This window comes from Leptinotarsa decemlineata, unplaced genomic scaffold, assembly GCF_025532065.1.
Source record: "Leptinotarsa decemlineata unplaced genomic scaffold, Ldec_3_MD MMD2_tig00001719_RagTag_RagTag, whole genome shotgun sequence".
NCBI classification, from domain to species: Eukaryota; Metazoa; Arthropoda; class Insecta; order Coleoptera; family Chrysomelidae; genus Leptinotarsa; species Leptinotarsa decemlineata.
This window is the reverse complement of record NW_027412569.1, coordinates 2,187,357-2,204,051: the sequence shown is the minus strand read 5'-3', so window position 1 is coordinate 2,204,051 and position 16,695 is coordinate 2,187,357. Positions and strand designations below refer to the sequence as shown.

General features: G+C 36.0%; 1 protein-coding gene across 1 annotated transcript in view; it reads right to left on the bottom strand.

The window, feature by feature from the left end:
• The window catches only part of LOC111501877 (microtubule binding protein furry), a 116,388-nt gene that overhangs the window by 69,118 nt on the left and 30,575 nt on the right, over nucleotides 1–16,695 (bottom strand). The window contains 3 exon segments of the mRNA XM_074176297.1: nucleotides 14,665–14,822; nucleotides 14,905–15,059; nucleotides 15,120–15,385. Of these exon segments, the coding sequence (XP_074032398.1) occupies nucleotides 14,665–14,822; nucleotides 14,905–15,059; nucleotides 15,120–15,385 (579 nt within the window).

Below are 16,695 nucleotides of genomic sequence, written 5' to 3'. Positions count from 1 at the left end.
CCTACTATGTATTGATGTTCAAAAATGAATATTAAAAAAATTGTTGACTCATTTCATTCTCCACAAATATGTTTGTGATACCTTTTTAATATGTTATGAAGTACACTTTCATGTGTATGTTCGAAAATGTTCATGTTGAATTTCACTAGTTCGGACTTCCATTGTCTACTATATAAAATGATTTGAAATCCCTGAAACAAGTAAAAAAAAATAATTAAAAAAGAATAGTTGAAAATAACAATTATATTAAGCAACAATAAACCTGAAATGAAATGATAGTGAAGTAACCTACAAGTAAAAATATAATAATTGAATAAATAATTGAATAAACAGATCCGGTAACACTATCCGTAGCAGCCTCACGAAAACCAGGCCCCCAAACGCGGACTGCGATTCCAAGAATTGCATTTACCGGATACCCTGTGAGTGCGGAAAATCCTATATTGGTGAAACTAAGAGGCCATTGAATGTTCGCATTGCCGAGCACAAGAAGCACACACAGCGAGGAGAAACCAGCAAATCAGGAATAGCAGACCATGTTTGGACCCATCAACACAACATCGAGTGGTCCCAAGCTGAGATCTTGCACAGAGAGGAACATTGGTTCAGGAGAAAATTTAAGGAAGCCGCATACATGTTGTTCAACAACGTATTCAGCCAGGCCAGCGTAGATATACGAAACATATGGAAACCCATCATCAAACGGAAAATGACCAACTCCCGCCAAATCGGTCATCTCTCACGGAATCAGTGAAGCTGAAAATAGAAAGTAGAGAAAGTGAAAGTATTTCAACGACCTATAAAATAGTCATCTCTCGGAGGAATCAGTCCAGTCATCACCCGAAGACGATTGTAGATACCAACAATCGAAACGTCGTGAACTAACGTGACTTGGAATCTCTACACTTTTTTATTTTTTATTATTTTCTTTTTGCATTCCTTTAATTTTTATTTATTCAATTATTATATTTTTACTTGTAGGTTACTTCACTATCATTTCATTTCAGGTTTATTGTTGCTTAATATAATTGTTATTTTCAACTATTCTTTTTTAATTATTCTTTTTTACTTGTTTCAGGGATTTCAAATCATTTTATATAGTAGACAATGGAAGTCCGAACTAGTGAAATTCATCACGAAACATTGTCAATCACCTTCAAACAAATGTTCATGTTGCCATACAATTAGCGGCAAATGAAATCTATATTGACTGGGCCAGGACGATAAAACTAAGAGAAAGACGATAACCATTATAATCGGAAAAGCTTTCGGAGTTGATAATTACTTCATAAGGAATTAATTCTTCTCAAATCGCTTTCGCCATAAATTGAGAACAGTTCACGCGTTCGAAATTTCATATCAAAATTTTAATTAAAACCCGATATAGCGATATTTGCACTTTGCCGTATCCAGAAAAGCTTTATAGGCGTTACAAGTTCACTATCGGGAAATCCGTCCAAAGTTTACATGTAGAATTTCGATATTTGCAGTTTGCTATGCTTCGCTTGGTGGGCAAATAAATTTACATTAGCGAAGTGAAATCAGAATTCGAATAAAGAGAAATATACCTACAGAGGGATCAATCGAAAATGTACCGTAAAGCAGAACTGCCGGGGAAGGACTTCTGCCATAAATCCGTCACCAGGGCCAAGCCGTGCCGGGGTGCAAGGGGTGCGTGGCACCCGGACGGCGCTCGCTTGGGGCGGCAAAATTTACCCAAAAATATAAAAATATTAATATAAAAAAAAAAATTAAATCAAAACGCCACGCAAGCAAAGTGCAAAAAAATAACATAACTGACCAAATAGTTGCTATTAAGAAGATAGCACCTTTCCCTGTGATGTATAATATACATTAGTATGATAAAAACATTAGTACCAAAATTGTGTGTAGCTGGTCTGACCGATGCTATTATACCGATGCTACATGCAACGGCGGCGTCGTATAGAGAATTCCCCAATGTTTTCGGGGATTTCCGAAACTATGAGGGAATTAATATTTCGGGCCGAAATCTATACGTCTACACATGTTTCGTGTTTTCTTTCATGCGAGTAAGTTTTAGCGAAAGATAGTTGCGAATTTAATGACAAGTTGCCTATTAGTGTGATTTTTTAAAATTTATTTCAGTTTTATTTCCGTTATACATTGTATTATTACTGTTATCACTGTATTGTGAATGGTAAGTTTATTCCAAATAGCTTTTTATGACCTACATAGATTATATAAAGTTAAAGTAGTATTTTGCACTTTTTATCTCATGATTCAATTTTTTTAGCATAAAAAAATTTCCGGTCTTTATTTTTGTTCAAATTATAAACTATTATTTACTGATTTAGATTTAGATGGCAGATGATATTAATGGAAGAAAGACACTTTCTGGTTCACAATATCGAAAAAGAAGGATAGAAAAAGAGGAAGACCACAAGCGATTAGCTGGCTCACTAAAAAAGTTTTTTGTATCCATGACCGTCACGACAAGTACGCAACCTCAACCTTCAACAAGCCAAGCCCTAGATGTTCAACCTTTTGAATTAAGTGAAAACGATTCAGAAGAACAGGATCAAAACAAATCGGCCGCCGAAAACATTACACTGGGCCAGGATACAACGAATACTCCCTCATCAAATAATACGCAAACCGAAACCGCAGATATTGATGTAAGTGGAGAGCAATTTAAAGATCCAGCATATTGGCCAGAAGTATTGACAGATACTGTTCGACTAGTAATTTTAGACATAGGTCCAGTACAATTAAAAAATATTATTTATCCTGTGAATAATTTAAACAGATCTTTTAGCTCTACTTACTTCGTAAAAAAGTTAATCAACAATGAAAAAGTACCTAGAAACTGGCTTATTTACTCAAAATCTAAAGATTCAGTATACTGCTTTTCCTGAAAATTATTTGAAGTTTCTTCTAATACTACATGGATCAATAAGTCCCGAGACTAACCCAGAGATGGCGCTCTTAGTAAACCAGTAACCACGTCTTTCTAGAGTACTAACCTTTGCTTGAAACGTGTCGAAATTTTAAGTCGATCGGACCAGAAACAGCTGAGTTATCGAGGTTAGAGTAAAGTCGTTTTGTAGTTTGTTTAAAAAATGGAAAAAACCGAGTTTCGTGTTCTGATAAAACATTATTTTTTGATGGGTAAAAACACCGTGCAAGCGAAAGAATGGATTGAAAAATGTTACCCGGACTCTTGTCCATCAAAAGCAACGATTTGTCGGTGGTTTGCCGAGTTTAAACGTGGTCGTACCGACACAAATGACGCAGAACGCTCGGGTAGACCTGTGGAAGCTGTTACACCGGAAAATGTGAGTGAAGTGACAAAAATTGTAATGAAAGATCGTAAAGTGAAGCTCCGTGAGATTGCTGAGATGACACAGATATCATATGGAAGTGTATTTACTATCCTTCATGAAAAATTGAGCATGAAAAAGGTTTTTTCTAAGTGGGTGCCGCGATTGCTTTCGATGGAACAAAAACAGCAACTAGTCGATGATTCAGAAAGCTGTTTATCGCTATTTACTCGCAACAAAAAAGATTTCTTGCGTCGTTACGTGACCATGGACGAAACATGGATACATCACTACACTCCAGAGTCAAAGCGGCAGTCATCTGAGTGGCGCACAGCTGGCGAAAGCCGTCCGAAACGTCCGAAAACGCAGCAGTCAGCTGGCAAAGTGATGGCGTCAGTTTTTTGGGATGCGCATGGCGTGATTTTCATTGACTACCTCGAAAAAGGTAAATCGATCAACAGTGATTTTTATATTGACTTACTGGTACGTTTGAAGGAGGAAATCGCAAAAAAACGACCGCACATGCAGAGAAAAAAAATCCTTTTTCACCAAGACAATGCACCTTGCCACAGGTCGATGAAAACAATGGCAAAATTAAACGAATTGGGCTTTGATCTGCTTCCCCACCCCCCATACTCACCAGATTTAGCCCCCAGTGACTACTGGCTCTTTGCTGATCTTAAAAAAATGCTCCAGGGAAAAAGATTTGGATCAAATGAGGAGGTCATCGCTGAAACTGAAACTTATTTTGAAGCGAAAGATACATTTTTTTATAAACATGGTATTGAAAAATTGGAAAAGCGTTGGAACCATTGTATCACCCTAAAAGGAGATTATGTTGATGAATAAAAAAAATTTTGTAAAAAAAATGTTGTTTTCATTGTTAGTCTCGGGACTTATTGATCCATGTGTTAGTTTTAGCGATAATAATGATTTTAGAGACTGGCAACACTTGTCTCGGGCTTTAGAGAGACACGAAACTAGTAAGAGGCATTTCGAAAGTGTTAAGAAATGGGTTGAATTAAAAATATCAATTGAAAAAGGTTCAACTGTCGATTAAATGAATCAGAATTTATTTCAAAAAGAAAAGGTGGACATCTGTTTTAGAAAGAATTATTTTTGTGATTCAATTTTTGGCTGGCCAAAAATAACAGTCAAAAACTATACGAAAAAGGTAATGGCAATTTTATGAAATTAATTGAGACAATTGCAAAATTTGATAGTGTAATGACTGACCATAACGGCAGGATTTAAAAAGATGGCAAAAATGCCACATTATTTGGGCGATAAAATCCAAAATGAAATAATCACCTTAGTAGGAGAAAAAGTTAAAAAAATATAATTGAATCCTTAAAAATGTGCAAATATTTTTCAATTATCCTTGATTGAACACCTTACATTATTCATCAAGAACAAATCACAATTGTTGTTAGATTAGTTTTTGTTGATGATTTTTCTAAAACTGTAGAGGTTCGAGAACATTTTTTAGCATTCTGCAAAATTAATCAAGGTTTAACTGATTTCATTTGCCTATAGTTTAGAAAGACTAAAAAACACGCTTTTATAGCATAAGAAACTAAAAATGAAAAATAATTATAGTTTAAAAAACTAAAAAAAAACACGCTTTAAAAGAACATCGAACTAATGAAAAGAGAAATGAAAATTTCAATGTTTTTTACCACTTTTATTTGTAACTAACGTTACTGCAGTTTTGTTCTATATGGACATTCTCAAACTTATACAATAAACTAACAATGATTCATTACATTCGCCAATATACACCATTCAGGTACTCGACTGAGTGCCTGAATTTACAGTTCGCAATGCGGATGTGCCAATTTAAAAACCGGAGAGTAAATTGAATCGATTTGGTCATTTAACAGGTTGCACCCGCAATGTGTATGCTTGTGAATTTCCAAGGACAAGGACCTTTCATGTTCAGCATACCGTTTTTGGAAATTTCGTCCGCACTGTCCCACATAAACACTATTACACTCCGGGCACTTAAGCTAATAAAATCCATATTTTTCCAACTTGTCGACCTTATCTTTGGCATTGAAAAGGAAATGAGGTAACCTGGCATGTGGTCTGAATGCTACTTCCACATTGTTTTTTCTGAAGAAACCTGCGATTATTTCTGTTGTTTTTCCAAAATATGTTAGCGTTACCCATTTCTTGATTTCTGGTTGTTTGACCTGAGAATATATTAATCTGTAAGTGAATTTCCGGCTTTGTTTCCTGACTAACTTCTGAATAGTATCTGCGTTGAAACCATTATTATGACCTATCTGTGTAATTTTATCAACTTCCCTAGCTATATTGTCTGCAGACAAAGGCAGTGAGAATGCTCTGTGCAACATTGAATTGTTCGTTATTGTTGCAAGCTTATTTGAAGAAAAAAATATTTTTAACTTTTTAGTTCGATGTTCTTGAAAAGCGTGTTTATTAGTTTTTTAAACTATATTATTCTTTTCGATTCTTACTATATTATTCTTTTCGAACTATATTATTCTTTTCGATTCTTACACTGGATATGAACAGAGCGGGAATCGCTTGAATAATTTCCGTTACTTTCTTTTTACACCCTTCTTCGTTGGTGACTGATTCATTGTGTTGCTGCTGGACATTATACATTATTATATTTTTTTTCGTCGCTGCCATCATTTATTTCGTTCAAAATAGCATCCATATCTAAATTTTCTTTCAGCTTCTTCAAAGCTTCCTGAAGTGCATTGACCACTGAATTGAGATCTCTTATTGCTTTAATTAGCTCCTCACAATCCTTTTCCTTGGGAGGTGCAGGATTGTAATTAAACACTCCTCACGCTTGGGAGTTTTGGATAACTAAGTTCACAATGATGTTTATTATATACGAGATAAACGTGATCTCGAAAAAAACGGATTCAAAAGGCGATGTTTTTCTACTCAAAAACGCGAATCTCACAGAGCTCGTAAAAATAAGCGTTTACTTGAGAGTTATCTACTAGTGACTATCCTACCTCTATGTAGATGTTGATGTATCGATTTTAAATAAAAGTACTATCGTATCAAATCAGTTGTAATCTGAATGAAGGAGCCTGTTGATTCCAAAGAAAAGTATCGAAAAATGGAACGCCCATTTACTATTGTTACGTTTTTTCCCGTGGGTTGAGCAATAATTGACTACACTGAACAATAATCAAACTCAACTTCATTTCACTTTAAAATACAACAAACACTTAAACTATTATTCGAATGTCTATCGCCTTACTAGATCACTTCGCGTACCGCACTGTAACTTCCTCTGACTGTGTCGATATGCTCGTGGCTAACGTTTATATATCGTAATCGAATGCGGTAAAAAATTCGCCTGAATTCCATCGAAGTCGGTAGCATTATTCTCGCTACATCTAAAGCGGCAGCGAACATCGTACATTCACGCGCTGTTAGCTACGTCACAATTGGTTTATGGCTACCAGTGGCGGCCGGCGTTATATTCTTCAGGGCATGATTTATAACACTATTTATTGTGCTGAAAAATAATTAAAATACATGCGATTTTTTTTGATTCGACTATTAAATTTCTGTATATTACGACCAAAGACATATTCTCGTTTGATCTGAACATATTTTAATTTCAGATAGCAGAACCACATCGACCCGATCATCATCCAAGCATAGACGAAAAACTTCAACTCTGAAGGCGGTGCCAAAAAGAATACACAATGTTCCCAAGAAGAAGTCAATCTGTAAAATATTGAAAATCAAAACATATGAGTCAGGACTTTAGACATTACTAAAATGCAATGAAAACAAGATTTGGAATTCAATTATTGAATAATATGTCATTACATGTGAAGGGAATAACACACCAAGGGTTTTTGAAAAGGTTGTGTAATTGAAATGTCAACTTTTGGTCTTTTGTTAGAATTTTTTCTTCGCGTATCGGCAGCATAAGTGGCTAGCATCTTCAGAGGTGTGTTATTGTTTTCAAGGTTGGAGGTATACTGGTTTACCTCGTGACGCCGTAATAATATGTCAATTTGAAACTATTGAAAATAATCAGAAAAACATCAAAAATATTTCTATCGTTTTCATGCGAAATAGAGTTGTAACCACGAAAGAATCACGAGTTTTGCAGCGAGGAAGATCCTCGACGAGATCCCGCTGGCGATCAGGTAGAGGACAGCCCACTGCCAGAGAAGACGAAAATGAAATTGTTCAACCCATCCCCCAAGGCCTACCCGAACCCGAACCTGAACCAACGAACCACCAGCAACTGTATCCGGAACACTCTCAGCAACTCCACTAAGGACAACTCCAGCCTGTAGCGTAGCTTCCCTACCGCTCGTAATTTACCTAAAGGTGCGTATTCACCAAAAAAGCGAGCACGAGCGAACAAGAGTGAACGAGCATTCTGCATCAATAATCTTCTGGTGAATACGGGCTAGCGAGCGGGCGAACGTATGCTTGTTCGCGTTCAGAAAAGATCGAGAAGAAGGTGGTACTTCGAACTAGAAGATATTCGCTCTGGGGTGGACGAACATCAATATGTCGAGCAAACACGAGCGAACACGAGCAAACATACACGAATGCTCGCTCGTGCTCGCTTTTTTGGTGAATACGCACCTTAACATGAATATGTTTTTGTTTGTCATCATTCATACCGCCTGTACCATGTTTGTTTACATCTTTTGGTTAACCTATTTTTTCATGTCATATTTCATTCCCATTTAAATGCTGGGATCGGCATCGACATAATTATCAATATTATTGCTTGATCTATTCGCGGTTAGATGGCGCTGTAAGTAACTTCTTTGATATAATTCAAACACATTTTATGTATTTCGTAATTTGAAAAAAGTATCATGATGAAAAGTTAGCACTGTACAATCCATGTGAAACTGGATTCTTCGTGGTGGTTTTCGCATATTGTAACTGCAAACAAGTGTTTCTGGAACCTTAGCGGTATTGGAAAAAGGAATTAATTTGAACTTTTCTGCCTGGTCTAGGTATGTAATATGTCAAGAAGTAAGAAACATTATTTATGTTCCTGTTTTTATTTTCTAGAAACTTACTCGTATTTTCAACAAATTTCTGTCATACGATCCAACCGACTGGGAATAAAATCTCTTTACCAGAAGTATTTTGCTTGGCGTATGAACTTATTTTTTCCACACCTCCTCAAGCCACATAAGAAACAAGAACCGCAATGCACAAGGATACTCCCAGAAATAATCTAACAAAAACCACTAACCTAGATTAAGATAAACATAACAGATTTTTTTGTAATTCACACAGCCCCTGAAGAGGCCAAAGCCTAGCAGGATTTCACAGAGAGAACTAACACTAATCTATCAACATTAATACTTGAGTGTGTAACATCTAAGGCTTCGCGACTTGCAGTCTAGGGCTCGCCCTTATTGAATATTCATTAAACACTTGTTCTTCTCTGGAAGACAACTTATTTATTGAATTTCTATAAAGTAAGGTAAAAGTAAATTGTTTATTTGAAGGTGGTTAACAATGTTTCGTGGTGCATTTCATTAGATCGGACTTCCATTGTCTAATATGATATAAATTGATTTTAAATCCCTGAAAGAATCTACAAAAATTAAAAAGATTAAAAAAATTACTAAAAATTATTAACAAGCAATGTAAAATTAAAAGATTCCAAGCCAAGTTACTTCACGACGTTTCGATTATTAGCATCCACAATAGTCTTCGGGTGATGACTGGACTTATTGCCTGCACGTCGTGTTGATTTCAGACAGGTTGGAGCCTGGCTCCCTTACCCTTTGAACTGATGTTTGCCAGAAGGACAAACGGGTCATAACTGATGGTGGGTGTTGATGGTATGGCGGCATGAGTGTTGTCAGACACTCCTTTATATAGGAGACTATATAAAGTTATATCTATTATTGAGCAATTGTGATTGGTCTCAAATTACTTCCGCAGACAATCCTAACCTGTGTGTAGATCAGTTTTATAAAATTCTATATGACATTCTTGATCAATGCGTACATGTCAAGAAAAAACTCGATAACAACAAATATCCGGTCTGGTATACAAGAGATTTGATTGAGAAAATAAAATTAAAAAGCAAATATTTCAAAAAATCGAAAAAAAATTCTTCTTATTTACTTAGATACCAAGAGTTGAGAAAAGATGTTAAATTGACTATAAAAGAAAATTACTCTAACTAGCTATCAAATATTGAAGAAGACATCAATAATAATCCGAATAATTTCTGGAACCACATAAAAAATAAGCGACAAAACTCTAATATTGCCTACAGATTTTCTTATGAAAATCAGTATTTTGATAATGAAGTCGATATCGCTAATGCGTTTGCTGATTACTTCAAGTCTGTTTACACTGATAGTGCCCCACTACCAACTGATCTGCATTACCAGAGTTATGACTTAGATCATTTGAACATTTCAAATATTACTCAGTCTGAAATAGCCGAAGCCATTAAAACATTGAAGCCTAGGTCTGCTATAGGTGTTGATGGTATTCCTGCTTATTTCTTTAAAGCCTATACTGACAGTCTTTTAATAACACTACAGAAAATATTCAACGCCTCAATAAGAAACAAGATATTCCTAGACAAGTTTAAAATTGGTCGCATAACACCCATACATAAATCAGGAAACACTAGTTTAGTTTGTAACTATAGGCCCATTACAGTTCTGCCATCGCCATCAAAAATCTTTGAAAAAGTTTTATATAATCGGATATATCATCATGTGTCTCCAGTCATAATTAACGAACAACATGATTTTGTACCAAAAAAATCAACTATAACAAATTTAATCCTCATTAGTGATTATATTGGTAATAATATTGAATTTCAAGTTGACACGGTATATACCGACTTAGCAAAAGCCTTTGATAAGGTCAACCACAATATCTTGATAAAGAAATTGCATGCATATTCTTCTTCAGAAAACTTATCATCTTTACTCAAGTCGTATCTTTCGAATCGCGAGAATTTTGTGAAATTCAACGATAGAAAATCAAATACCTTCGTAACATCTTCGGGTGTACCACAGGGCTCAATACTAGGTCCTTTGCTCTTTGTTATGTTTGTCAACGATATATCTTATTATATTAGGTATACAAAATTTGTGTTATACGCTGATGACTTGAAAATTTACAGATCCATCAAATCATTTGAAGATACTGATTTCATACAAAATGACATTATCTCCATATCTGCTTTCTGTAAGGATAATGACCTGGCTTTGAATGTATCCAAATGTAGAATAATAACTTTTACCAGGAAAAGAAACCCTTTCAAGAGACTCTATAACATTGATAATATTCCTATCGAGAGAGTCAATGAAATCAAGGATCTAGGTGTAGTGTTTACTTCAAACTTCAACTTCAATGAACATATTGAAAGACTGCAAGCGGAATGTTTCAGACGGCTTGGATTCATCCTCAGGACTTGTCATGAATTTACCTTTAAGACTTATAAAGTACTTTTTAATTCTTACATTCGTTCAAAACTCGAATATGCGTGTGTAATATGGTCACCCCAAACGCTGACGCATTCTGATATGCTGGAAAAGGTACAAAAACGATATCTCAGGTCAATGTATCTAAAAAAATATGGAATATAACCTTTTATGATATCCTATGTAAAACAAATGGAAGATTTTAATTCAAGCACCCTTAAAAAACGTCGAGAAAATTTTCAAATATTATTCATATTCAATTTATTACGAAACAACATTTTTCTTCCCGATGTACTCGCTTCCATCAATTTCAGTATACCAGATATCCGCCTGAGGCGAAGAGATTGCATATTTCATACCTTCAACGTAAATTCTCCAGTTGATTGCTCCTTGATAACTACAAACAAATTAGTTGAAAACACTGATATCGATATTTTAAACATTACCCCAACCAATCTCAGATCTCTGTTATTCTCTATTCAATAAGAATGAATTAATGTTACATGTTTCTTTTATTTTTACAGATATGACATATATATTATGAATTTACACACTAGCCCGTTTCTATTTCCTATATTTTTTAACACCTATTTGCAATGATTTCATATATTTCATTATAGGGATTTTACATTTATAATAATTTTATTGTCAATTGTATCTTTTTATCTATATATGTGTTAGGTTTAGTGTAGTTTAGGTACTGTGTATATGTAATTGGACTCTGTCTGTATATATTCAGGATAAATGAATAAATAAATTTTATAGTACCGCCCTTCACGGTGTACCCCTGCCTGGCTGGGGTGAGTTGAATGAAAAAGTTTTTCTTTCAACGGAAGATATAGGGGCCTCATTCGACAGAGTGTCGGGGCCTTCTATATCGGGAGGGGTCGTCTACAGTATAATCCATAGCTTCCCTGACTAAACTGGACTTATTCCTCCGAGATCCAACTATTTATAGTTCTTTCACCTATCCCCTCTTCCCTCTCCACGCTTCATCGGTTTTAGCGGGAGCTGACCGTTTGGCGGGAGTTGGTCGTGTTCCACACGCTTGATTATAGATTTTCATATGTTACGTATCTCTACACTAGCTTGGGTAAATGCATTGTTGGACATATATGCGGCTTCTTTGAATTTTCTCCTAAACCAGTGTTCCTCCTTGTGGTCTCAAGCTGAAATCATACATAAGGAGAAACACTAGTTTAGGAGAAAATTCAAAGAAGCCGCATATATGTTGTCCAACAACGCATTTAGCCAAGCTGGCGTAGAGATACGTAACATATGGAAACCTCTAATCAAGCGGAAAACGACCAACTCCCGCCAAACGGTCATCTCCCGCTAAAACCAATGAAGCGGAGAGCGGAAAGAGGGGATAGGTGAAAGCACTCGAATGACCTATAAATAGTCAGATCTCGGAGAAATAAGTCCAGTCATCACCCGAACACAGTTGTGGACCGAAACGTCGTGAAGTAACTTGGCTTAGAATCTTTTAATTATTAATTTTCCATTTCTTGTTAATAATTTTAAATTTTCATTTCTTGTTAACAGGTAGTTCAATTCTTAATTGTTGCTTGTATTTTATTTCATTGTAATTTCAGTTTTTTTTTGCTCGACATAATTGTTATTTTTCAGCTATTTTTTTCAATTTTTATAGTTTCTTTCAGGGATTTCAAATCAATTTATATCATATTAGACAATGGAAGTCCGAACTAATGGAAAGTAGATTGTTTTTTGGAACTATCACTTTCCGCAATCGATTTCATTCTCTGTATATGAAAGGGAATAATGAATTCCCAATACAAATTAGTATATAAAATAAGAAGCAGTTCTGATACGCACTTTTTGGTATGTCCTTGAGCTTACTCATCGATTCGGTTTCTATCTCCTCAATCATCGCAAAACGTGGTCCTTTCATGGGGCTCTTTAATCTTGGTAACAGGAAAAAGTCGCAGGGGACAAATCTGGTGAATACTGTGCTTTATGCATGATTAAGGTGTTGTATTTTGCCAAAAAATCACGAACAAGCCATGACGAGTGAGCAGGTGCATTATCTTGAACCAAAAGTCATGAATTGTTTTTCCACAATACCATTTTTCCACATTACTTCTCGCAAGGGCAGCATAACTTCAAGATAATAATCCTTATTGACCGTACGACTATTTGGCAAGAACTCTTGATGCACTAAGCCACGGTAATCGTGTGCAAGACCTTAACATTCGATCGAACTTGGCGTTCTTTTTTCGGTCTTGGTCTCTTAGGCTCTTCCATTGGGACGATTGGACTTTGGTATCGATGTCACAACCATATACCCAGTTATGAACACGCATAACACTTCTCTCACTTACAAACTAAACATGTTAATCAGCTGAAACTGTGAACATATGTTCGAAGCGAGTGGGTCAACATAAGAAAATAAAAAATCGCTAATCGAATCGACGTAGCCGCGAAATTTGAACATTCACCTTATTTTTGGAATAGCATATACAAACAATTCGTTGCACCACAATGATCGTTCTCTCTGAGGCGATTTGACTATTTATTGTCAAAAAAGTTTGATTTTTTTTACGGAAATGTAAATTAAATGATGAGAAAATAATATAACTCTACTTACCTGTGTTTTTGAAATATACTTACATAATTTGTTTACTAATTACAATTGTAATCCAGCTAAAATTACAATAAGTTCCTTACCACATTGTAAAATTTAACCTGAATCCATCACTATATTGGAAGTAGTAAAGAAGAAAGTAATGAAAGTCATGAAATTATACAAAAACAACAACAAATAAATTGGCGCTCCGGGGCGACTTGATTAATTCCAGTGGCGCATTTGCTTTTTCAGCTGCAGGAAAACCCGGAAAAATCTGCAGCACCGCATCATCTGAAGATCTGGATCTGCCAAAGTCCTCCCTTTCATAGAATAAAATGTAGGGTATCTCCAGAGGCTAAAATAAACTCAAGATTTCGCTAGAATATTTAGCATGACTATCGTCAAACTTAAACCAGTCCGTTTTGTCTTTGACCAATGCATAATAATGACCAGTCTCGACGCCAGAACCACAGTGGATAATGACTGCATGAAGATTATAATAGTGGTCTGCTAGATTGAAGTGTTTATCTATTTTGAACTTTTGTAAGAGTTTGGTTCTTTCGTTAGAAGTTAAGTCATGTTTGAAGATCATCAGTGTTATTATTAGATTGACTGGTGCCTCAGCTATACTCGTTGTATTATAATAGTTATGTTGGCGCATGTTTGGTAATACAGTTGATCATCACCTATTAATAGTTCCATTTTCAGATGATTTAACAATAAGCTTTACATGGAACAAGAACCCCAAGAAATCGGAACAATCCTCTTGTTGTCTTTTCCACTTAAAGGGAACCAGAAAAACGAGGACTGCAGCTCATATTTGGGGGGCAAGAATGACCTTAGTCATTCTTACCAATGAATATTATAACGATTTAATGATTATGAAAACAATTTGGTTGAAAAAGTTTTCTGTATTTTTCTCACAACAACATAAAATGTTTGGGGTAACTTTAAACAATAAGCCATTCATTTATAACGATTTCAATAAGGTTCAAACGATGTTTTTGCATATTAAACAAACATATGTAATTCGTATTTCTACAGTAAACCCATAAAACATATACTTTTAATATTGACATACGTTCACTTTTCAATCTCTAGCAAAATGATACTAGTTCATCAAGTACCTAGAAGGTGTAGAAAGGTGAGTAGTTTGATAGCTTAGAGATAGATGTATCCTAGGAGAATTGACGGCTCTTTTTAGTATTTGAGTGGTATTCCATAGGCTTATTTATATCAGGCCAAACACACAAGCTTTGCTCTTTGAGGCCAATGTTACAAAATGTTGAGAATATTCTTTTTGATCTGAAACTACTAAAAAGGCACTCACCTAAATCGTTTTCTGCCAAGGGGCCCACACAACCAAAGAACCTCTTGTCGAGTAACTGAAGCAATTGTAAAGCAGTATCTCTAACAACTTGCCTTGGACATCCTGTGTTCATCAAAGTTACATTGATGATGGCTGTATAGTGATCACATGGATACTCTCTGAAAAAAACAAATTTTAAAAAATTCCAACCTTCATTCATAAATATTCAGAATGAACTGTTAGTTCATAAGGAAAAAATACCTTGCACTGAATATGGTTGCCAAAGCCATAAAACAACTATCAGCAACTACAGCTGTTCCTGTGTAGCACTTATCAACTACCCAGTCTAGTAGAGGAGATACATCAGGATTTGATTCCAACAATAAAATTACGGTTTCTTGAGCCAAACTGTAAACCTTAAACAATTCAAAAAACTTTTATTTGTCTTTGAAACGTCATGAACTGCATTTTTCTACCTTTTCGTCGGTGCTATTCAAAAGCCCATCTAACCATAAATAGTACGCACTTTCTTCAGTCAAGGAATCAAAACAGAGTCCGCAGCATAATAGTGAACTCATTGCTTGCAACGATGCATGTTGAAGTTCTATATGTTTTTTATTGGCCATATCTCCTTCCAATGTCATTTTAACGTTAGGAATCCCATATTTTCCTGCCCAGTTGGTGAATAAAGTAAACAGATTCCTCCTAAGATCCCTCTTCAATAAACTTCTGCAGCCTTCCACTAGAAAAAAATTGGAGAGTTTATAAACTATACTGATAAAACGTAGACTCTAATATAAATTAAACATTGACACTGTTGTAAATTATCCCCTAAAAAGAAGTAACGCCGACCGATCGACTGCGTCAAGGTCAAACTCAGCCCCACGTGTATCTCCTCTTGAAAACACTAGAATGCCCTGTCTTTTCTAGAGCTGTTCCATCAGTTTCCAGGGTGATCCAATGAGTTGTATGAGCATTACCGTGACGTAGGAGCGACAGTCAAGTCCGTCGGTGTTTAGAGGGTTAGGTTTCTGTAGCTTAATTTATATTGGAACTACCAAATGCAGTATCAACACCAGGATACAATAACGCAAGCACAGAACATGTCATAGCAGAAACTGACCACATAATACGAAGAAACAGCTGTCTTGTCTAAATCAAGACAGCGCACGACTTCATAAGGAGACCAATGAGATCTATTCACATCACAACAATTTCGATATAAAAGAAGATGGTATATGGCATCCAGTCAGAAATGGGGTAGAATACAACACCGATCGACATCCCACTAGCGGCGTACCTGTCAACAACTTGGACCAATCAGAACAACCCAGCTAAAGTACGGACCAATCTGGAGTGAACATTCGCATGGACATCCCACTACCACCATCCCAACCATCACCCCCACCACCCTCTAAAATTATAAATATGAGTGAACTAGGAGATCGCCAGTCAGTCATTGCTAAGACTTCGAGGTATAACCTACGTCCTCGATGTCTGCCGCAGACGAAACAAGTTATTCTATGCTATGTCCATGATATGCCTGTAATATTTCGATCAGATAAAAAAGAAAACTAATTTATCCGTGAGGAAGTAGTTGTTTTATCACTTTATTTCGATAGAAAGACTTAACAGACTGTTTCTGGTCTGGATTCCTGGCCATACTGGCCTGGAAGGCAATGAGACTGCTGGCTTCTTTGCAAAGGAGGGTGCTGCAAGCAGCTTCATCGGACCAGAACCTGTTATTGGCATCGCTTTAGGCTTTGCCAAACAAAGATTGAACACATGGATGGTAAGTAGATTTATGGACTTCTGGCAGAATAGTCTAGGATTGGTTCACTCCAAGGCGTTTATTCACCCTTCAAAGCTTGATATCAAACAGTTGTTGGACTACAGTAGGGATGAACTACGATGTCTAACAGGCCTTCTTACAGGTCACTGTCCTTTGAATCATCATATGCAGAGACTCGGGACTGTCGGAAGACGGTGTGTGTCACCTCTGTTTGGAAAATGATGAAACAGCAGAGCACATACTTTGTGTCTGCCCTGCTG